Source organism: Symsagittifera roscoffensis, chromosome 6, assembly GCF_963678635.1.
Source record: "Symsagittifera roscoffensis chromosome 6, txSymRosc1.1, whole genome shotgun sequence".
NCBI classification, from domain to species: domain Eukaryota; kingdom Metazoa; phylum Xenacoelomorpha; order Acoela; family Convolutidae; genus Symsagittifera; species Symsagittifera roscoffensis.
The window spans coordinates 48,296,449-48,320,782 of NC_087067.1; the positions used below are offsets into that span (position 1 = coordinate 48,296,449).

The 24,334-nt window shown below is 34.3% G+C and overlaps 2 protein-coding genes across 3 annotated transcripts in view; one reads left to right on the forward strand and one right to left on the reverse strand.

The window, feature by feature from the left end:
- Window positions 1-24,334, forward strand: part of LOC134847574 (B9 domain-containing protein 1-like) — a 271,610-nt gene that overhangs the window by 232,553 nt on the left and 14,723 nt on the right. Inside the window, exon 1 of one of the 2 annotated variants that reach the window (XM_063864666.1) lies at window positions 18,096-18,107. The exons of the other annotated variant lie outside the window; for it this stretch is intronic. The gene's annotated coding sequence lies outside the window, so the exon portion shown is untranslated. Of the gene's footprint in view, window positions 1-18,095; window positions 18,108-24,334 lie in introns of those variants that run through there. 2 annotated transcript variants of the gene reach the window in all.
- Window positions 1,137-17,630, reverse strand: LOC134847808 (uncharacterized). The gene is made up of 17 exons (XM_063865028.1): window positions 16,840-17,630; window positions 16,189-16,293; window positions 15,707-15,823; window positions 15,153-15,451; window positions 14,785-14,915; window positions 14,227-14,296; window positions 11,766-11,880; window positions 7,358-7,555; window positions 7,050-7,132; window positions 4,871-4,920; window positions 4,235-4,797; window positions 3,789-3,956; window positions 3,060-3,237; window positions 2,691-2,821; window positions 2,387-2,530; window positions 1,697-1,828; window positions 1,137-1,410 (listed from the first exon to the last, which is right to left on the reverse strand). The coding sequence occupies exons 1-17, from the start codon at window positions 17,212-17,214 to the stop codon at window positions 1,225-1,227; spliced, it is 3,045 nt and encodes a 1,014-aa protein (XP_063721098.1). The 5' UTR covers window positions 17,215-17,630; the 3' UTR covers window positions 1,137-1,224.

Consider the following 24,334-nt stretch of genomic DNA (forward strand, 5'->3'; position numbering starts at 1 on the left):
TCTTTTGTTGTTTTGTAACAGAAAATGAAGTTCATCGTTTTTTGTTATTGGTGAGATGATAGAACTAATGAAAGCCTGAAACTTTATGTTTAAAAAATGTTAGGTACATTTGTCAACAACTTTCCACATCCAACAACTATTCAAAAAATTTAAAAAAATTTCTCGAGTTTTTTTCGTTCTTGAAATTTTATGACCAGGAAAGCGCAAAAAAGCAATGAATAATACCAATTGAATACAAAAAAAACAATTATTGATTTTAGTTAGGTTTAAAACTAACAATTATAAGCCTAATAAAAATAAGACGAAAAATTTTTTTTCGCTCGAAATTAGACTGAAATATAAAAATTTTCAACCGGTTTTTCTCGACACTGGAAAAATTTAATGTCGTTCAAATCACAACTAAAATGGCTTTAATATGATATATCACTCGACCCATTCCGATGATTAATTGATACCTGATTTTTTTGAGTGGAACAGAAAAAGAAAGGAAAACAAGGACAGCCGGTTATTGTGCAAGTAGCACAAAATGTTCTGACGGCGGCTTTTAAAAACCAAAATGAACAAAAAACGTGAACAAGAGCGTAGGCATATTCGAAAATCATAGTAAAAAAAGCAAAGTGAGCAACAATTTTTGTACAAAAAGACAAGAAAAACAAAAAAATTCTGATAAAATTTTCATTGTTTTTTACTGAAATTTATTATTCCCAAAGTAATTCCCAAAAATTTCAAAAACTAATTCCAGTTTGATTCCCAAAAACTAATTTAGTTGATTAATTTTGAAACTAAGCACAAGTAAACTATTGTAAATGACCTAAATTAAGCATAAATAAGCCTGCTCGTTCCCTTTATTTGCTCAAAATTAGACTAAAATCACTCGACGCATTCCGATAATAATTTGTTGTATCTCATTTTGCGTGAGGAAAAAACCAAATCACAACCAAAGTTCCGAATTCAAAGTTCCCCCACATTTTTCAAATGGTCGGAACAAAAAACTAAAACACCCAAATACAAAGCTCCTCCTCATTTTCAATGGTCGGAAAAACAACTTTGGGTGTTGTTTCTTTTTGCATTGACATAAAACACCATTGGCGATCGTTCCTTCCCACTCCCAGACGGTGCAAAGGATTAAAAGCAACTCAAAAACAAATATTTGAATCTAATCTTATCTATCTGGCAATTACATCTACATTTAAGAAAAGGAAGTTAAAAGAGATATTCGCAATTTCAGTTTGAACACAGACTAGATGCATCTACAAAATAAAGATGTTTGACAATTCCTGAGGCGTTTACTCTGGAAGAGGGCTCCAGTTGGAGACACTGTTTAGTGAGAAGAAGAAGCTGTCTATGTTCTGGTTGTTGAAGTACTTCTATCGTCTCTACTTCAGGTGGTGGTTGGTCACACATCGCAATCTGTTCAAGCAACACAAAACAAACAAATAGACTTTTGGATAACATAGTCAAACTAAAAGGAAACTGATGCAGCATTTGCAATGAACAATTTGAAATTAAATTTTAATATAAACAGGGAAAATACTACTTTAGCCCAAAAATTTCATCTAAAATCGGGATTTGATTTTCTTCTCAATTAGTTTTTGCAAAAAAAACAAATACTTACCGCAAATACTTTCCGCTTTTTTGTAACAAATACATGTCGGTTCTTGATAATAGAAAACGCATTTTAATATTCTATCCTGACCTGGTACATAAGGGCTGCTTTGTTCGAGTGCTGACTGGCTCTCCATGGTAACATTCCTCCTGCCATCTGGATGATGACACAGCCAAAAGACCAAATGTCACATGACCTGCCATACCCACGGCCTCTGATGACCTTAAACAAGAAATAAAGGTCAAGGTTAAACACAAGCTGATTTAGTGCAGTGGGGAAAACCAGGACGTGAAATCAATATGGTCGACCAAAAAATGCTGATCTTAAACGCGCCCCGCTTGCTCAAGAAAATCTTAGTTTCTCCAATGATTTAACAGACATTAACCCCACATTTTTTGTACCCTCGAGCATTAAAAGTATTGTACCAATGCAAAAAATAGGGAAAAAAACAATTTGATTGAGGTTCGGTGCGATCTCCTTCTCCTTAAAACATGATCCTGAAAATTTCCAAACTAATCAATTTACAAAAAATCAAGATTGTACAAAATTAATGCGCAAAATTAAAATTTTAATCACGCGAAACTATCTGAAGCCTAAAAAACCTTGAAGCAATTTAAATTTCAATTATTAAAGATTTTGATACAAAAACGGGGCGTCAGAATTTAACAAATCGAAGCTACCAGAAGACACCATCATTCGAAAGCTTAAAAATACAGTGTTATGGGCTGAAATGCTCTAGAAAAAGAAATCAAGAACTGAATTAAGAAAATTGAAATCTACTTCGGGCGCCATGAAACAGACAGTTCCGACAAGTTCGTTAGCAAACTGCATAGGTCCAGTGCCGTCTTTGGACACTAGTGATGCAGTGCCGAAGTCGCACAACTTCAAAGTAGTCCCAGTCAAGTCCAGAAGCAGGTTGTCACCCTGGATCAAAACGAAATCCTGTGAACACTCATACAAAACTGAGCATTTTTAAATTTTCTGGTAATTGTTTTAACTTTATTTATATTATACCGAAATGTTCAACTTGTTCATATTTGGAGAAAACAATTTAATTCTGCTAGTTACTACTAATTTATCGTACCTTTATGTCTCTGTGTGCCACTTGGCAGTCGTGGAGATACTGGATTGCCAGTGCTAATTGACGGAGCAGAAGACGGAGGGAGGACTGGTTGAATGGGCCAAAGTGACGCACATGGTTAGACACAGTGCCACCTGTAGCAAACATGAAAGAAAAATTAAATTTTTCAACTTATTTATAAAAAATACAAGAAACATTTCATCAATTACAGTAATGAACAGGCAACGAGTCCTACTGGCACACAACAGTTAACAACTGTTTCTATTGTAATTTATTGTAAATGTTTTTATCGCCATAAACTAGTTTTAGGGATCTAAAAACTGTCAAAACATCAAGTTAAAAAGAGCGAAATATTTTGATGTGAGTAGTGACCTGGCATCCACTCCTGGTATATATTGAATGTGTAATTGTCGACAGAACAGTTGCTTCCGAACACCTCCACAATGTGTGCATGTCTCAACTGTCTCGCCATCTCAAACTCTTTCCTTTCTTCTTCAACAGCTGAAGATGATTTGAAGTCAGCCACACCAGTCCCCCCTAACACGCTGGACTGAAAACAAATACCCTATCTTTTCATTTCCCCTGATTTCAAATTGTAGCTGCATCTAGATTCAAATAATTTGCAGCCAGATCGAGGTCAAATTAGGATAGCGACCGCTGCTTTCCCAAGTAAATGTGACCCTCTCTCATATCCAAGGGTCGCCAACTTGGTACTAACTTGAAACTCCTGTTTGTCAAAACAGTTCCTGATTTTTTTCTAGAATTCCATTCGAAGCTGATACGTACTTATTTCGAGCAGATGGCGCGCATCAAAAGAATGCGATATTTTAGTCAGCGGCTTTTTGTGCACGTTTTTTTTGTGTGTGCAGAAAACATGCTGAAATTGCCGTTTTGACCAAAAATAGCTATTTTTCGTGCGCGCTGTTTCAAAAGATGTTTTTGTTTTGCTTTTTCTATTTTATAGCTCGGTAAAAATTAAGATGCACATAAAGAAAATCACTGCAAGTTTTTCAAAGCAGCCTGTATTTAGATTGGTCGTTACAAATAGGGAAAGTTTCATCCGAGAAAACAGTAAGTAGTAGGATGCAAAATTTGACCCACCCTAGAGGTTGTGCCCATGCCCAGTTTTATCTGCTTGACAACCATCATGTGTCCATAGTGTATGGCCTTGATGACGTAACAGAGACTATGGCCCCCTCTGCCAATGCATTCTCCCTTCATCCAATCTTTGCCCTCTTCAAAGTGAGCGAAGTCAATTTCACGCAAGATCTAGACAACAAAACTCAGAATTTGTTCTCACTCTTGTTTTGAATCCTCTCACATTTAAAACTAGTTCAATTTAAAAACGACCACATACATTCCACTGAATTATCAAACTGAATCGCAAAGCCATTTCTATAAGTTTGAACTAGTTTATCTAAACCAAAAAAATTCAACCAAGTTTTCTTTAACGTTGTCTCTTTCAAGAAAAATTCAGAACCAACTTTGTATAGAGTACTTCAGCGGTATGCTTTACACTGTTTTTCCAAATTATTACTCAAAAATACCTTATCGTTTGACTTTGACAATGGTCGGATTTCGTTGCTTTCTCGAAGAGATGAGCTTTCACTGGAAGGATTCCTGCTAATCTGACAACCAGGACCACCAGAAACTTTCAAAATTTCATCTAATAATCCAACATTTGAGTTTTGTCGCGTCAATCGAACTTTCAAACTTTGCTCTTTCATTTTCTTATCGATGTAATTGCACACTTTACTGCACTCTGGGTTAAGTTTATTTAACTCACCCCGAAAATATTCGCCTCTTTTTTGTTCTTTGGCACAATACTGAGCAGTCGTTGATATGATTTCTTTGGCAAGATTTCTCGTCTCTTTTTCGAAATGACCGAAACAAGATATTATCGGAATGAGAAGAAATTCAACAAAATTTGGCCAATAATGATCTTGGATTTTGTCCCAAGTATGCATTTTCAAAAGATGGACAAGTTCTTGCATATCTTGGCAAATAAACGTAGATGTTCCATTGTCTTGCGAAGATTTGATATGTTTAGAGATATGAGAGGCTTGTAGGATCATGTAATGAAACCATATAAAGGGGTTCAAGTTCTTTTCTGAAAAAAAGGTACAATATAGATTTTAGTTATAAAGGTTTCAGCTTAATGGTCGAACGGAAGCCATACATACCCAACGCTTTGGTGAAGGCTGTTTTGATCGGAAGCTCTTTTGAACTGTCACTAAAAACCATAGAAATGTGAGTACGATAGAGTGGTAAATTTTGTCGACCATTTGCACATTTTGAATAAATTTTCTGTGGTGTAGACAATGGTGAATGACAAGGAGACGAGTCTGATCTAGACAGTGAAGATAATTTAAGCAAACAATGCAAAAACAAAGGCACCCTCTTGCGAGAAAACTATTTGCCATATTTATAACAGCTTTATAACATATTTTTAACCTCTTGGAAGAAAATTATTAGCCATATTTATCTGTTGTACATTCGATTTGAAGTCAAGCAAATTGTGAAACATTTATTCGTTTACCTCTTCATTCGCTCAATTACCTGCCAAAATGCCTTCAGTGTGTTTTGTTTTGCTTGTTATTAAAATCTCTGTCTAGATCAGACCCCTCTGCTTGCCATTTACTTAGACAACTTGTGAAAAAAAAATAAGTTTTTTGAGCACTTGCCGGAGTGTTGAGACAAAAATAACGTTTTGAGGCGTTGCCCTATTGGAGGTCGTAAGAAAAACAGGATTTTAACACACATGTACATGATTTTGAAAAAAATCTTTTACGAAAGCGACTTGAGAGGCTACCAAGTATGCAATTTACCATTCAGGTGGTACCTCCTGAGCAAAAAAATTCAGCTAAATGAAACTTTAAATATAAAAATTGACCTTTTTTATTTGAAAATTCATCTTCCTTCAAGCCCCAAAACATACCATGTTACAAAAAACACTAATTAGTTCTTCATTAAGGCATAGATAAAGATCCTTCCGTAAATGTGAACGATTCGCTTATTTCAACTCATCAACTTCGAAAAATTTTTGAAGTATATTTTTGTCCAATTGCCCAATTCGTGAAAAATTAGTCTAACTTTGGTTCTATTACTATTTGACAACTCTATTTGCTTTGCGCTTAGTGAGAGTTCTTTTTTCATTGCACGTGAAGGAAGCTCTTGATTTTCACGAATCTTCAAAAGTTGACGCTTCTTTGATAGAACAAACCTAGGCTGCATCAATGTTTTCCAAACTCCGCTGGTAAACCTTAAAATTAAAATTCACTTTCGATACTAGAAATTATTTACGTTGTTTTGCAACATTTCTACATTTATAAAACATAGCCAACTAATAGTTGGAAAAAAGTAATGAACGCAAGAAAACTGAAAAAAAAACGGACCTGTTTTTTCAAGAGCCTTCAATTTTTGAATTTTGAAAAAAAATGGCCTTAAAGCTCTTTGAATTTGAAGAACAATTTATGATGGACACTTTTCTATTAAAATTAACGCAATTGGAGAAAACTGAATCATTACGTATAACTTTTATTTCGCTGGGAAATCTGATCATTAATTTCCATTTTCGAAATAAGAAGTCGATCACTTTTTGGTGACTTTTACACTTTCGCTGTTCGATAGTGGAGTTTGCTTTAAAATCTGTGGTTTCTGCGATTCGCAGAGGATCTTTGAAAAACTATCCAGCCTGTCTAAGCATAGTCCGTTTCTCTTATTTCCCCACAACCCAGACTGAGTTTTTGTGCTGAGCGAAGCTCTTTTTTGCAACTCAAGGCCGTTTCTTTTTGCGTCTAGAACTTTAGAACTTTCACGTGGTACCACTATTGCAGCCGTAATCGGTCAGGCTGTGGTGGACCTGCAGCTAGAGGTCAAGTAAGAGCTCGTCCTCGCGTTTTATCACTACCATGGCAGGGGATCGATTACACGATCTGACGATCTCGAAGTGAACACCTTACCACTATGCTAAGTGCCTCCTTGCCGCTTTTAACAATGGAAATGCACTGAACTTAATAAAAATCACAATTTAAACCGCAAAAAAATCAAAATTGAGCGTGAACAAATTTTAAGACTTTTTCCTGAAAAAAAAAACAAAAAAAAATCAGCAAGACCTATATAAGAGTACTCACTATGTTCATTACTCTAAATTGAGAACGTAATTTGCCTTCCTTCAGCAGATCAATTTGGGGTCAGCTTTAAAAAAATCGAAAATCAAACAGGGAAAAATCAAACTTGCGCGTGAGTAAATTTTCTGAAAAAACATGATTAAATGACCCTAATAAGACTGCACTTCACTCATTGACACTAAAAAACTTAAAATGGAAAAACATTGTATTCAACGTGAATTAACTAACTCACTTGTTTTTCAGCATCAAAAACAGCTGTTCAATTATGGACTTCAAGTGTAGGCTGCAGGACGAATCCAAAAAGCAGAATAAATTCTAAAATATATAGAAGCTCATACCAACCAAAACATCGAAATATAACCTAGAAGCTCATTATTTACTACATAAACCGCTTATTTTTTTTGGATATATGCACAATTGTTTTCATTCAAGATCAATTGATTCTAGACTATTATTCTCAAGATTTATATGAGCTGGGACATCGAAGAGCATTCTTTTAAGCCATCAGAAACAAAATTTATATGAAATGATGAAACTCACTATAATTTGATTGCAGCAGAAATCGCACACACTGAAAGGCAGCTTCAGTACACCACTAAGCACCCTTAAGACCGCTCCCTCTCTTCTGGTGTGATCATTTTCTGAACAGCTAAACTTGTTCACAGATGCAAGGAGGGCTAACTTGACTATTTCTTGGTCACTGGAAGCAAGCCCATCCACTATATCTTCACTCAAATCCTGAAAAAAATGAGAACACTGAAGTCAATTCTTCTGTTATATTATAATCAAAGACAAGATATGAAAACTAACGGTTAATCAGCTAACTTCAGTACACTTTTACCCATATTTCCTTGATAGTAACAGCTGGAACTCAATTGAATTTCAAATATAAAAATTGATTTCTTTGTCAAGCTGGAGACCCTTAAAGTTCCTTAAAAAGTTGATCTTTTGTGCAATGTGATTGTTAAATAGATCTTGAAGAAATCAAGGATTCTGGTCTCTTGGACTTTAGCAGCAAATTCACCGGATGTTCCGAGATTCAATAAGTAACCTTCATTTTTTGTGAGCATGAAACTTGTTAACATACTCGATTGAAAACAGAACATGGAAAAGATAAAGTTCAAAATAGATTGACGATTTTAAAGCATTTTTTATTATTTCTGACTGAAAGAAAATATATAATCATTCAAAGGAAATGGATCAATATTAACGACTGAAGGCAGATGTTTTATCCCAGAACTAAAGTTCACAAAAAGTCTATTAAAATAGGCATGAAAACTGCATTGAGAAATAAAAACTTAAAGTAGATATAATTTGTATCAAAGTTATAGATTCGAATTGGAGATTGTTTTAAATTGATGATATACGAACTGAGGCTAGAAAAAAAGTCGGCTCATAGAAATGAGGATACTTGGCAGTACTGAACTCGCAATCTGCACTATTAACCGTGTGTGTCTGTGCATAGATTCAGTTGTTACTCTTTTTTTCTTGAACTTTAGAACCAAATTGATTGATTTTTAATGCCTAATGATAGAATGCCGATCGAATGCAGAACATGATCTATAAATATTTTAATTTGGACCAGTGGTTTGGGGAAAAAAGGGGGCAAAGCAGCGGAAAATGAAAATCAGTGACATCAAAGTTTCCTCTGCAGTTCATTTCCATCGCATGATAGAATTAAACTCTCGCATTTGCATTGGATTCAATTCAGTTGAAAATGTTATTTTAATTTTCTGAGGAAAATTGAGATATATGATACACTTCAAAACAGGAAGCACTTTTTGGCAGCGCTTAACTTTTGGGCTTTCAAAATAAGGGTTTTAAAAATATCAAGTATCAACTGACGTAAAATAATCGGATCGCTAAAATACAACTCTTTGATACGAACAAAACTATAGCTACACCTCAGGTTCCTCCCATCCCGCACAAACAACTAGCTTATAGATGGCTATTAAGGAAAAAACCCAAAATTTATAATAACGTGCTCTAAACACAGCGGTAGGTGTATTAAAAAAACCTGTAAGAAAAACACAGCACAAGTAAGAGAAAATCATTTTATACATTTTTGAGATAAAGATCCACCGGACAAAAATAAAACACATAGCCAAATGACAGTTGGAAAAGACTAATGAACGCAAGTAAGCACAAAAAAACACTAACTTTCTTTATAAAAACTCAACTTTCGAATTTCAAAGAAAAACAAGACTGCTCGTATATCAGGGCAAAGCTTCATATCCTTAATTCATATCGAATAGTTTTTGAGAAAAGAAAATATTGAAAACCTACACATTTAGGGCAATATCAAAAGGTAAAATTTTGAGTCGTACGAAATTAATACGACCAATTAGCTAGCCTCAATTCAATTTGGAACGATTTTGTTGAGTGGGTTAATTCGCCACGCCACGCATGAATAATTCGCGTTACGGTCTCAGCAATATGAATAAACTCTTCAAAGCGCGCATAATTTAGTCCGGAACATGGCAAATTTGGCAATGTTCAAACCCGAGAACTAAAAATAATCGGAGGTAAAATATCTTTTTAAAATTGAACTCAAGAAGTCGATATCTTCAATGGGCTATAAAAAATTTTGTCGAAAACTATTATTTCGATCGGCGAAAATTAACTGAATAACAAAACCACACCGAGCATAAATAATCCGTTTTCTTCGAAAGTCGGAACAAAAATAGATGCACTTCAAGCTATTTGAGTTTCTGAAACAACTCTTAATTGGCGCTTTTTTGATAACACATACCCAACTTGAGAAAACTGGATCAATAGGTAAAGTTTTTATTCCGTCGGAAATCTAAAAATTAAATTCCACATTCGAAACTAGAAGTTGTTCACGTTTTGTCGGGACATTTCCACGTTGGTATTTGGAGAGTGCTTTTTACGTCACTTTCAGCAGATGAACTTCAATTAAACTGAAAAATTGCATATATACGTAAGTGCATTCATAAATGCATCAATATGTATGAGTGCACATCTGTAGTTATTAGAGCATTTTAAGACTCTTTACTAAAAAATTACCAAGACCTATATAAAACCTGCTACATTCATTAATCTTAATAGACCTTAAAAAAATCTTGCGAACATGCAAATTCTCCTCGCTGTCAGTATCAAAATGATAAATTGTTTTCAGATTGCTTAAAAAGCTGAAAATGGTTTGAATACTAATATTTTTAATATTTTGAGCTCAGTAGATTGAAAAATTTTTAAATGATAAAATTCCGTCAAAAACATTTACTTAAGAAGACTCTGTCCGAAAAAATAAAAACTAGACTGAATACTAGAAACTTTTTTCTATTTTTAAGCTGAAGGCATTGATATTTTTCAGATTGTATAAAAACTAGTCAGAAAAAAATATTTAAAACTTAGCCAACAGATGGTTAATAAAAGACAGGAGAGCGAAGAAAGATTGATTGGAAATCATGTTCAAATTCATTAATTTTTAAGACATGTTTATGATTGGCACTGTTTTGTTTAACGTTTTATCATTTAGAGAAAACTGAATCAACTGACATTTTTTTTGTTCCGCTAGAAATTCAGAAAAATAAAGTCAACATTTTTCAACAGCAAGTCATTCACGTTTTTCGTGAAATTTGCAGGTCGATAACAGAGTTTGCTTTCCTTTTAAAACAAGAAAGAAATGAAATTTCAAACCGCAAAAACATCAAAATTGAGCTTGCACAATTTGTTTTCGTGTAGTTTATTTTAAAAACATCAAGAATGTATCAATGAAAATCACTTCGTTCTTTTACACGAAAATCTAAAATCTGTTTGAACAGTAGTAATCCTTTTTATCTTTTCGGCTCAGGCAAAGATATATATTTCAGATGGTAAAAAAAGTTCGTCAAACACAATTACCTAAAAAGTCGAAACTGGACAGAATATTATACATTGGTTTGAACAGTACAATCTTTTTAACAATTCAGCTCAAGGCATTGATATTGCTCAGATGGCATAAGAAGTCTACTAAAAACGATTATTGACCGAAAAAACTGAAAATGATACCAAGAGTAGAAAAAAGCCACCCGCTGCATAAACTTCTCGTCCATTTCGTCATAAGTCGGAACAAAAAATGACATTAGATTTCTGAAAAAAAAGATTATTGAGAAAAAAAAGTAGTCCAAACAGCAAAAAAATTCACCCACTGCATTAAATTGTCGTCCGATTCTTCAAAAGTCGGAACAAAACATCACATAAAATTGGACATGTTTCGCATTCAGTGCCATGAAGTGTAAAGAGGTGTACATTAATCATCAATACAGGCGGAAACGGAACGCACTGATGAAAATGCATAAGAAATAAAGATAGCCGGTTGCTGTGCAAGTAGCACAGAATGTTCCGACCACATTCATGAAAACGTACAAAAGATTTTTTTCAAATTAGTGTCGTTTTTAGTGAGTGGTAAGACAAACGACTATATAAACGCGTAGAAAAGTAGTGAATTAGACATATCTGACATTTGTTATCAAAAAATGAAGACAAACAAAATGAAAAAAAATAAAAGATTTTTTTTTTAAATTCTATTGCCAAAAAAGAGCTAAATGAAGCTTCCAAAACCAGTTTTCCTTTGGTAAGACAAATTTTTTCGGCCTAATTTTTATAGAACGAACGTTCTACTCAACTCGCTCGAAACTAACGCTTGAACTTCTCGAAACAAGATTAAACCGGAAAAAAACCCTTTTCATTTTGTTTTTAACCGTTTTTTCTCGAGACTGGGACTTTTATTGGAAAAATTTTGATGCCGTCATATCACTGCTGAAAGGGCTTTGATATGTATAAAAAAACGGCCAATTCTGCTGATTATTTGTGGTCCTGAATTCACGTGGAAAAAAAATAAAATTCCTCAACATATTCAATGGTCGAAACAACTAGCAAAGAAGCTCCGCCATCTTTGTTTAAAAATCAGACTTTTGTGGCAATTAAACACCCCCTCTGATTTTACCTGAACGATTCCTTGCAGCTCTTCCCTTACAGACTGTCTGATGAAGTCATCTTCATCAGGAGAGGAAATGTCGGAGAAGGAGGGCACATGAAAGGCAGACTGCGCTCGCCTCAATCTGAAAATGCATGCATTATCCTTGAAATAAAAATAGTTGGAGATTACAAAAAATATGTTTGTTCAGGTGTTATTGCTATGTTTCGATCCGCTTAAGACGTTCTGCGATTGTTAATTTAAAAAATGACCTAAAGCTGGAAGATATACACTTGGCAAAACGGTGTACTTAATATATCTATATTTTTTCCGACCATTTGAAAAATGGGGAGAAATTTTGTAATCGGGTGTGTTTTAGTTTTTTGTTCCGACCATTAAAAATGGGGAGTAGCTATGTATTTGGTTGTGTTTGAGTTGTTTTTTTTCTTTCTGTTTTCCACGCAAAATCATGTACCACAAAAAATCATCGGACTGGGTTGAGCTATATATCATATTAAAGCCCTTTCAGTCGTGATTCGAACCAAATTTGAACATTTCCAAAAAATCTTTCCAGTGTCGAGAAAAACCGGTTTGAAATTTTTGATTTTTCGTCTTAGTTCCAGCGAATAAAGGAAGCGAGCAGGCTAACAACAGCTGAAATATGCCTAATTTAAGACCTTAAAGTTTAATTTTAAGCAAGTAAATTAGTTTTTGGAGTTTTTCAGCTTCATTTTGAGAACCCTTCAAAAAATCGAGTTTTTAAGTTTTTCTAGGCGTTTTTCTACAAAAATTTTTGTCCAGTTTGCCTTTAATGCTATGACTGTCTTATATGCCTAAATTATAGTTTTACGTCAGATCATTTTATAACACCAAGCAGAAAAAAAACTACACTAATTTGGAAAAAAAACTTTCAACCTTGTTTTCTAAAGACGATGATGGGAACATTCTCTGCTACTCGCACAGTAACCGGCTATCCTTGTTGTAATTTAAAAATAGTTAATACGAAATGCCCTGCCTTTTTCAGTCAAAAAACTATTCCAGCAAGGTCACGAAAGACTCTTCAAACGCAGATGGGTATATCACGGAAAACTTTGCGCCTAAAAATCTTTGGAAACTGCTCATGCATGTTTACTTGTATTTGTAAAGTAGTTTACTTAGTTTTTCGAGGGACGCAACTATCAAACTTGTACCAGAACCTTAAAAATTTGGGAAAAAACTCGCCTGACACAAGTTCGAAAGACAGCTATTTTCCATTCAACAACTTATTGTTGCGACCATTGAAAATGGGGAAGAACTTTGTATTCGGGTGAGTTTTAGTTTGTTTTATCTTTTTTTCCACGCAAAATCAGGTAACACAAATAATAATCGGACTGGGTTGAGTGAGATAACATATTAATGCCCTTTCAGTCGTGATTTGGACATTAAAAAATTCGAAAAAGGTTTGAAATTTTTGATTTTTCGTCTAAATTCTAGCGAGTAAGGCGAGCGAGCACGCTTGTTTATGCTGAACTTCGATCGTTTACAATAGCTTATTGATGCTTAATTTTAATTTCACTCGAGTAAAATTAGGTTTTGGATACTTTGAATGCTATTTTGGGAATCAAAAACTTCACAAAATTTCAAATTGTGAATTGTTTTTTTTGAATTTTTTACGATGTTTTTTGTTGTCCTGTTTGCCTTAATTACTATGACTGTCAAATGTGCCCTAATTATAGTTTTACGTCAGATCTTTACTTGTTTCTAAACTGTTGTCCTGTTTGCCTTAATTACTATGACTGTCGAATATGCCTTAATTATAGTTTTACGTCAAATCTTTTTATCACATATCACACAGCGCAGAAAAAAAAACTACAGAATTGAAAAAAAAAACACTTTTTCTCTTGTTGTTTTTCAAAGAGTATGGTCGGAACATTGAGCTACTTGCACAGTAACCGGCTACCTTTTTTTTTTACTTTTGCTATTCGGCGATTCTGCATTGATATAAGTGTTTTGTACACTTAATACGGTTTACGACAAATTATACGAAAAAACCCTTATAAGGTTTAAGATTATACGAGAAATCAGATTTATAAGATAAATTATACGATTAAACGAAACCGATAATTGGCAGCGCTTTTTTGTTAGAGTTTTTTCATTGAATAGTGCAAGATTGATTGATTTTAGGGGCGGCTCAAGCCCAACACAATTTTTTTAAATATATATGAGAGATTTTCCGGCAAAAAATGCAATCGAGTAGCAAAAAGAATCTAAAAAACCTTTATCGATTGCTGTAATTGAGTTACGATTTTGATCTCAAGTTATAAGAGTATACGTTTTTTATACGAAAGCCAAAATATACGATTATGCGTTATACGATAGTCGGATTATACTTTTATAAATTAAAAAATTTTTTCGTTATACGTTATACGTCAATACACTGATTGATTCATTCCCTTGAAAACCAAAACTATACATCAGAAAAATAAGATGAAGTGATTTAAAAACTCTGTACCCAGTTTTGAAGTTGGATCTGCACAATGGACATGTGAACTCGAACTCCCGGTCATGGCACGCATTCTCCCCTAGAACACTACGTTGATGCACATGCGAAAAATTATTACTGCCATGGTACCAACTTTATACCTACTAGTACAAAACTTTTTTGATGAAGCCTAATCAACATACTATCTGGAGATTTTTAACCAATCTTCTGCTTGAAGGTGAATGGTTATTCTGAATGCCGAATTTTCGGCACATAATTCTTCAGATGTCAGAAAAACGACTCAAATTGTTCACCAGATTTTAAAATTTAATCTGCTACCAAAATTTTTTTCGATAATTCTCAGCTGTGTAAAACCATTGCCCCAAACACGGTGCTTCGAAAACCCATCAGCGCAGCAAGACAATGCATGCATTTGATTTATCATCGCATCCGTTGAAAATTTTGAATGGATCACTATTTACTGCGCAGTTAGGGCTCATCAAGAATTCTTGGTTCAACTATATTTTTTCAAGTTATTTTTATTGTTTAATAGATGTCAATATGTCTAAAACTATAGAACCAACATACATATATTGAGACAGAGGGTGTGTATTTTGTTCTTGCATCCATTCTGACACTCTGACAGCTGATCCTCTTCGCCCATAGGCAAAAGACAGATGGGACAGTTTCCCAAGTCATCCCCGTCTGTGTCCATTGACCTGTAATAACATGCAAACCATCTAACATTGCATGACATCTGATAGAAAATCAGCGATATATCTTAAAATTTGATTCTAAAGCTTGAAGCACTATTAGTGATCATTTCAACTCAGGTCTTCAAAACATTAGCAGAAGCAGCAAAATTGAATTAAAAATAGTCACAACATTCAGATCTTCGTCTTTTGATTCTTAATTTTAGGAAGGCAAACTAAAATTTAAAATCATAGTTCACTCACTGGTTGCTACTCATGGTCGACTCCCTGCTTAGAGTGACAATCGGGGCTCTGAGCAAATTGGGTTCCAAACTGCAATTCACTAACTTGCTCCTCCCACTTATAAACTCAGTTGAATCACTGATCGCTTTCGAGTGTTGATGTCGAATCGGAATCCTCGGTTTGTCTTCGGACAAAAGAGTACTGTGACTTCGCATGACTGCTTGTTTCTCGTGAGGTCGGCTAATAGGCCGACTAGAGCGCTCTTTTGGAGTCGGTTTCCTCCGTAATTGTGATTCGTATTGATACACCAAGTTATTGATCTACAATGCATTTAAATCATTTTGAGTGAATAATCAAGATTCTGTTAGATAAAGAAAAATATCAAGGTGTTTCTGCCATCTTTGTGAATTCTACTGTTCAATTTTTGTTCAATTAAAAAAACTATTCCAGGGTTTCAGTGAGTATAGTTTGTAGTGCTTAACTTTTTCTACAGCAAATTTTTCGACACTTATCATTAGATGAATCTTTATGGGAACAAATTTTAGTGATCAAAGTCAGTCTATTTGATGACTCGCCTGATGGTGGGTGAGCCTGTGTGCGAATATTCTGGGGTCATCACTTCTCACTCTCAGCACCCTCATGAAGATGAAGAGCAAATGCACACAGTACTGCTTCCCACAAGAACAACTGGGCTAAAAGTACAACTAATGTAGAAATAATTTTCAGCTATCAACGCAGTAAAAAAAATTAAAATGTCCACAACTTTGCGTTGTTAGTGTTAATCGACACTTGCTCTTAATGTGGCAGATGGTGTTTTTTTAGTTAACTCCTTTCTTTTTGGGTTAAAAATAATAACTCACGGAGCAGAAAATGACTTATTACGTACTTATGAACTTAGCATCGGCTCATAGCGAAGAGACTGTCGTTAAGTGGTTTAGATCTCAGAGGAGAGGTGCGGTAAAATCTTAGTTAAGATTGGATTTCAGAAAATTACAATACGACCGTTTATTCGTTTTAAGAGAAAACAACAACCAAATTAAGCTCTAATATAGGTTACCTTCTCGTCTATTTTGACAGTGTACTTGATGTTCGGGTCTTCTCCCACCACCGAGAACACACATGGACCTCGTCGTCCAATCAAATACAGCCGACTTAGGCGCGCCTGAAAAACAAAGTTTTCGTTGTTAAATGAATCTGATCACAAACCAGAGTTTCGTAATATACTTTCAAGCTTTAAGGACCCGATTACAAATAATAATTTCTTAACTGCACAACTTTTTATTTGAAGTGCCAAGATCCCACAGCTTCGATTTTTTCAGCAGTTTTAACTTCAATCCTCATCAAATAAATGAGTTTGCAAAACAAAGTACGATTTATATCAGAACTAAATGCACCATATCCCATACCCACATTTAAGCATGATTTCAACTGCTGCTTCTCGTTGCTGCGTTTTAAAACGCCACTCAGCTAAGCAAGGGATTACACGCACACGGCACACAGGAAGCAACAAAAAACCATTTCCATATTTGGAATATATGACGTATTCATATTGGGACTCTGCAGTTTTTCCTGCTTTTACAAGCTAGCAGAACGCTAAAAAATATCGTAAAAAATTATTCCCGTTAATTTGTTTTCGTCCGAATCAGGAAGTGGAAATAGATTATCTTCATCTTAGTAAACAACTCAATTCTAATCTACCAAAACTCACCCGTTCAATTTTCCGTTGGCGCCTCTCTTCTTTTTGGGCTAAAACTGATTTTTCAACGGGTGAAATTGATCTGTTACGTTCATATGAAGTCATCATGTTAGACTTATCTACAGATTTTTGAAGTTTTTGGACCCCATTTTCGATTTGGTGACATCTCGATTCACTTTTCGGCCTTCGTTGACTGACTTCGATAGAAGAAGAGGGTCGATTGGGTAGTTTTTGAGAAGTAACTGTAGATGTTGGTCGGAAAGCCGAACGTCCACTTGACCGAGAGCCACTTGATTGGTTCAAAGACGCGATGCTTTTCAGCTTCTGTCGGAAGCCCCGAGTTGAAAACTTTTCAGCGTTTCCATTTAGGGAATGTTTGTCACTCATTTCACGTCACTTTTATAACGGCGAGATTTAAGACAATGATTACAGATAGATTTTAAGATAAGATATTGGACACACGTTCAAAATGTAGTGTTCAAAATGTACAGAAATGACTGTGTATGAGTTGTGCTGAATCAATACAAAGCTGGCAACATCAGCGACACAGCAAACGTGAAAACCACTTTTTGATCAAAAAACGAGCGTGCTTCAATCAATCTGGTTAAAGCTTAATAATATAAATAGTATGATTTATAATATTATCAAATCAGTCACTAGATTTTCAACTATAAATAAACAGCCGGCAATGATTCACGTTAAAGCTCTCATAAAACGTTTTTTTAAATGTTTTAATGCGTCCTGTGATTTTATTTGCAAAATTTTCCTGCAGTTTTGTTCTTTTCAATCAAACGCAGGTGTTTAAAAACAGTTAATGTTAAGATTATTCAACACAGAAAAAACATACTATCACGTGATACTACTACTATGACGACATTCTCGTACTTATTTTTCATGACACGCATACCATGACTTTAAGGACCCTTCAATCGAAAAAAAAATTTTCATAACTTTTCAAATAATTTAAACATTTAAAATAATTTTTCCATAAAACTAGTTGTTGTAATAACTTTTCGAGGCATTTCATTCATTTAAAAACAGCATTTGAAACACGTCAATGCTTATCTCTTTTTTTGTGTTACAGATATGACAATTAAATTTTGGAAAAGGGAAAAATAACAATTTCTATATACTGAAAAAAAAAATTTGAAAAACAAAAATTTTGATGCGCGAAAAAAAAACGTCCAAGAAGTTAATTGAGCAAGAGGAACTTTTTAGGCACTAGCGGACAAAATTAAACACAAATTCAGGTTTTAACTCTCAAAAATCACTTATTAAATAGACCATTTTGTACAACTTTTACTTTAAAAAAAATTACATCGAGCGTGAACAAATGATCTCAGGTACATCTATCAAAAATCAATATTTGGTTTCAATGACTTTCTAGATTATTACGAACCTAAAAACCCTTTTCTAGTGTCTGCAGAAATTTTCCTAGCCGCATAATTGATTTCATAAAAAATCGAACTAAACTAAGAACAGCCGGTTGCTGTGCTAATAGCACGGAATAATCCGACCACAGTCTTGAAAAAATACAATTGTTTTTTTTTCAAATTAGTGTCGTTTTTTTCGCACTATGTAATAAAAAAAGGATCTAAACGAAAAGCTAGAGCTTATCCATTATTCGAGCCATAAAAATACTCAAATTGGAAACAATTTTTTTTAAGACATGAAAAACAAAAAAATGACTCAATCTAAAGTGCCTTTCTATTGTCTGCAGAAACTTTTCCCAGCCGCATAATTGATTTCATAAAATATCGAACTAAACTAAGAAGAGCCGGTTGCTGTGCTAATATCACGGAATAATCCGACCATAGTCTTAAAAAATACAATTGTTTTTTTTTCAAATTAGTGTCGTTTTTTTCGCTATGTAATAAAAAAGGATCTAAACGAAAAACTAGACCTTATCCATTATTCGGCAGTAAAAAAAATACGCAAATTGGAAAAAAAAATTTCTGAAAATGACAAGAAAAACAAAAACAGATTTTTTTAGCTGAACTATTTTTGAATTTTTGATTCACAAATTGGCGTTAAAAACGCCAAAAACTAATTTTACTTGATTTAATTTAAAGTTGAACACAAATAAGTTTTTGTAAATGGTCTAAATTAACCATAGATCAGCCTGCTCTCTAGCTTTCGTCGCTCGAAAAAAAAATCGAAAATCAAAAACTTCAAATCGGTTTTTATCGAGCGACAGTGGGAGAACTTTTTCATATTTATAATGCCGTTCGAGTCACGACTTAAAGGGCTTTAATAAGATATATTACTCGATTATCTCCGATGATTATTTGTGTAGCTAATTTTGCGCGGAAAAAAAAGAAAAAAAAACTAGACAACCGATACAAAGTTCCTCCCCATTTTTCATGTTCTTCAGTTCCTTACTATCTACTATCGTTAAAATTTTTCAACAAACTATTCATCACAACGCACATTTGCTTGAATGTTTTTAAAAAGAGGGTTGAATTTCTGGTTTTTTGCGTGATTTGAACTAGTAGAGACAAGGTTTTAGTCATCAAGGTTAATTTGGTTTTCCTGAAGCTCGTACACATGGAAATTAAATCTAAGTTTTCTAGGCTGCAAAATGTTGTTCAATGGAAGAGCGAGTAAAGGCTTTCATTTTAATTAAATCGCTCTTAGTTTAATCACGTGTTATCGTATGGCTTGTATTAGCAGACAAAAAAAATTGTTTTGTAGTCAAGTAGTTAATTGGGAGTTCTAAAGTAAAACTTTTCTCCAAGCTCTGCCAATTATCATTAGCTCAAAATAGCATTGCAAAAACTGAAAAAAAAATATTGGATAGCAATGGTGTCAATTTTTAAACCAATTTGAGGAAAAAGGCAGGTTCCGTTGAGCTAAATAATTTTGTAAAATAACCAATATTGATATTCACTCCAAATGCAGGCAAAACGGTCTTAAAAAAGTGCGTAAAAAACTTTTGATCAACGAAGTTCAAAATATATACGGCTCTGTATAAAAATGGGCAAGGAAATAATTTTGAAAAATTAGAAAACATTAGATAAAAACACTTCATATGATTTTACCAGCTTTAAAATCGATAGCAGACTAAAATCGCAAAAGTGATTAGCTTGTAAAAAAAGGGCAAGAAGAACAACTTTCAATCTACCAATTTTCCTGCTAGATGTGAAAAAATTACTGACTAAAATGCTTAAAATCGAAGCGCGTAAAACCTATAGAGGACACTGTAGATGCAATATGGAAGCTATAGATAAAAGATCCATTGAGCACATGGCATTCTTTACTTCTTTAAGGCTTTGAAACAAAAATGGAAAAAACATAGAAAAAGGCCACATCTCGGAAATTAAGAGGTATTGAGCAGCCATAATTGGAGAAGAATTGCAATCCCTGAGTGTACCCCGACAGCACATTATCATAGGGTTGAGAAATTCAAGTTCCATTAATTTTGTTTTATCTGTGTTTTTAAACAAAGAAATCATAAAAAGACCAATCATGTCAATCAAAAACATTTGAGCAGTCATACTTGGACGCCAGATTTAAAACTTCTGAGTGTAATCCGACAGAACCCCGAAATAGGGTTAAGAATTTTAAGTTCTGTTACTTTATTTTATATCTAAGTTTTTTAGGAAAAAATCATAAACAACGCCATATCTCGAAAACCAAAAAAAATTTTCAGCAGTCTATCTTGAAAGCCAGATTTGCAACACATGAGTTTACCCTGACAGCACCCCACTGTAGGGTTGAGAAATTCAAGTTCGGTTACTTCACTATACATCTAAGTTTATTTTTGAAAAAAAAAAATCATGAAAAACGGCACATCTCGAAAACCTAAAAGTTTTGAGCAGGCATACTTTGACGCCAGATTCGCAATCTCAGAGTTTAGTCTGACAGCACGCCAGTATGGGATTGAGAAATTCAATTCCGTTACTTTATTTTTTTTTTTGAAAAAAAATTAAAAAATCATAAAAACTCCATATCTAGAAAACAAAAAGAATTGAGCAGTCCAACGTTGACGCCAGATTCATAACCCTTAATTTCACCCTGATGGCACCCCACTAAAAGGTTGAGAATTTCAAATTCGGTTGCTTTGTTACATCTAAGTTTTTTTAAGTTTTAAAATCACAAAAAATGCCACATATCGAATACCAAAGGGATTTGAGCAATCATACTTGAACGCAAAAATTGAAACCCCTGAAATCAGCCTGACAGCATGCCAGTCTAGGGTTGAGAAACTCAATTCCAATACTTTAATTTAAATCTAGTTTTAATGAAAAAATATGAAAAAATCATGAAAAACGCCATATCTCGAAAATCTGAAAGACTTGAGCAGTCATACTTTGACGCCAGATTTGCAATCCCTGATAGCACCCCACTATAGGGTCGACAATTTCAAGTTCGGTTTCTTTATTACATCTAAGTTTTTTATAATATACAAATGATAAAAAATGCCATATATCGAATACCAAAAGGATTTGAGCAATCATACTTGAACGCCAGAATTGCAACCCCTGCTTGTACCCTGACAGCACGCCCACTATAGGGTTGAGAAATTCAAGTTCGGTTACTTTATTTTACATCTAATTTTTTTGAAAAAATTATGAAAAACGCCATATCCCGAGAATCTGAAAGACTTGTGCAGGCATAATTTGACGCCAGATTTGCAATCCCTGAGTTCAGCCTGACAGAACGCCAGTATAGGGTTGAGAAATTCGACTCGGTTACTTTTTTTTTTAAAAAAACGCATTTTTGAAAAAAAAGCATAAAAACGCCATGTCTCGAAATGCAAAAAGAATTGAGCAGTCATACTTTGACGCCAGATTGATAACCCCTGATTTCACCCTGATAGCACCCCACTATAGGGTTGACAATTTCAAGTTTGGTTGCTTTATTACATCCAAGTTTTTTTTAAATATACAAATCATAAAAAATGCCATTTATCGAATACCAAAAGGATTTGAGCAATCAAACTTGAACGCAGTTTTGCAACCCCTGATTGTACCCTGACACCAAGCCCACTATAGGGATGAGAAATTCAAGTTCGGATTTTATTTTACATCTAATTTTGTTGAAAAAGTATGAAAAAATCATGAAAAACCCCATATCTCGAAAATCTGAAAGACTTGAGCAGTCATACTTGAAGCCAGATTTGCAACCCCTGAGTTCAGCCTGGTAGCACTCCACTATAGGGTTGACAATTTCAAGTTCGGTTGCTTTATTACATCTAAGTTTTTTATAATATACAAATGATAAAAAATGCCATATATCGAATACCAAAAGGATTTGAGCAATCAAACTTGAACGCAGTTTTGCAACCCCTGATTGTACCCTGACACCAAGCCCACTATAGGGATGAGAAATTCAAGTTCGGATTTTATTTTACATCTAATTTTGTTGAAAAAGTATGAAAAAATCATGAAAAACCCCATATCTCGAAAATCTGAAAGACTTGAGCAGTCATACTTGACGCCAGATTCATAACTCCTGATTCCACCCTGATAGCTTCCAACAATAGGGTTGAAAATTTCAAGTTCGGTTGCTTTGTTACATAAAAGTTTTTCTAAATTTAAAAATCATTAAAAAAAGCCATATGTCGAATACCAAAAGGAGTTGAACAATCATACTTCAACGCCAGAATTGCCCTGAGTATACCCTGAGAGCACGCCACTAAAGGACTGAGATATTCAAGTTCCGTTGCTATATTTTACACTTTATTTTTCTTAAAAATAAATTTAAAAATCATAAAAAACGCCCCAACCAAGAGGAATGGAGCAGTTATACTTTGATGTCAGATTCATAACCCCTGATTTCACACTGACAGCACGCCACTATAGGGTTGAGAAACTCAAAATCGGTTCTTTTGTTTTACATCTGTTTTTTTAATGAAAAAAATGAAAAACGCCTTATCTCCAAAAGCCTAAAACATTTGAGCAGTCATAGATTGACGCCATATTCGCAATCCCTGATTTCAACCTGATAGCACCCCACTATAGGGTTGATAATTTCAAGTTCGTTTGCTTTGTCATATCTAAGTTTTTTTTAAATTTTAAAGTCATTAAAAAAAGTCAGCTATCGAACGCCAGAAATGCAACCCCTGAGTGTACCCTGACAGCCCGCCACTATAGGGTTGATAAATTCAAGTTCGGTTACTTTCATTTACACCTAATTTTTTTTAACAAGGAAAAAATCATGAAAAACACCATATCTCGAAAACCTAAAAGATTTGAGCAGTCATAAATTGACGCCAGATTCGCAATTCCTGAGTTCACCCTGATAGCACGCCAGTATAGGGTTGACAAATTCAAGTTAATTTACTTTATTTCGTAATTTTTTTAATGAAAAAAAGTGAAAAATCACGAAAAAAGCCATATCTCGAAAATCAAAAGGATTTTAGCAGTCATAGTTGAACGAACGTCAGAAAGGCAACTCCTGAATGTACCCTGGCAGCACGCCCTATAGGAATGAGCAAATCAAGTTCGGTTCTTCTGTTTTATATTTTTTTTAATGAAAAAATCAAGAAAAACGCCATATCTGGAAAAGCCTAAAACATTTGAGCAGTCATATTTTGACGCCATATTCGCAATCCATGAGTTAACCCTGACAGCACGCCAGTATATGGTTGAGAATTTCAAGTTCGGTTTATTTATTTATTGTAATTTTTTTTTTCAAATGAAATCATAAAAAACGCCATATCTCAAAACCAAACGGATTTGAGCAGCCATACTTGGACGCCAGATATGCTAGCCCTGATTATATCTCGACAACACCCCACTATAAGGGTGAGCGACTAATACTAAATTTAACAAAGAGGCGAAGTTGCAATTCGCATACACAAGCAAAAATATGACCGATGACGCTTCTGTGAAAAACTGAATGAGTTAAACTTTGAGTTTGAGTCTACAAAATTTCGTAAGTGACCCACGCCAATAATGACACAATAGCAAAACCAGTCAATTTGAAAAAAAAAATTATCAACTAAGATGCCTCAATTTAAAAAGCAGTCTATGGAGCAGTAATTAAGAGGTATTGAGCAGCCATAATTGGAGAAGAATTGCAATCCCTGAGTGTACCCCGACAGCACATTATCATAGGGTTGAGAAATTCAAGTTCCATTAATTTTGTTTTATCTGTGTTTTTAAACTAAGAAATCATAAAAAGACCAATCATTTCAATCAAAAATATTTGAGCAGTCATAATTGGACGCCAGATTTAAAACTTCTGAGTGTAATCCGACAGAACCCCGAAATAGGGTTAAGAATTTTAAGTTCTGTTACTTTATTTTATCGAAGTTTTTTTAGGAAAAAATCATAAACAACGCCATATCTCGAAAACCAAAAAAATTTGAGCAGTATATCTTGAAAGCCAGATTTGCAACACATGAGTTTACCCTGACAGCACCCTACTGTAGGGTTGAGAAATTCAAGTTCGGTTACTTCACTATACATCTAAGTTTGTTTTTGAAAAAAAAGAAAAATCATGAAAAACGGCATATCTCGAAAACCTAAAAGTTTTGAGCAGGCATACTTTGACGCCA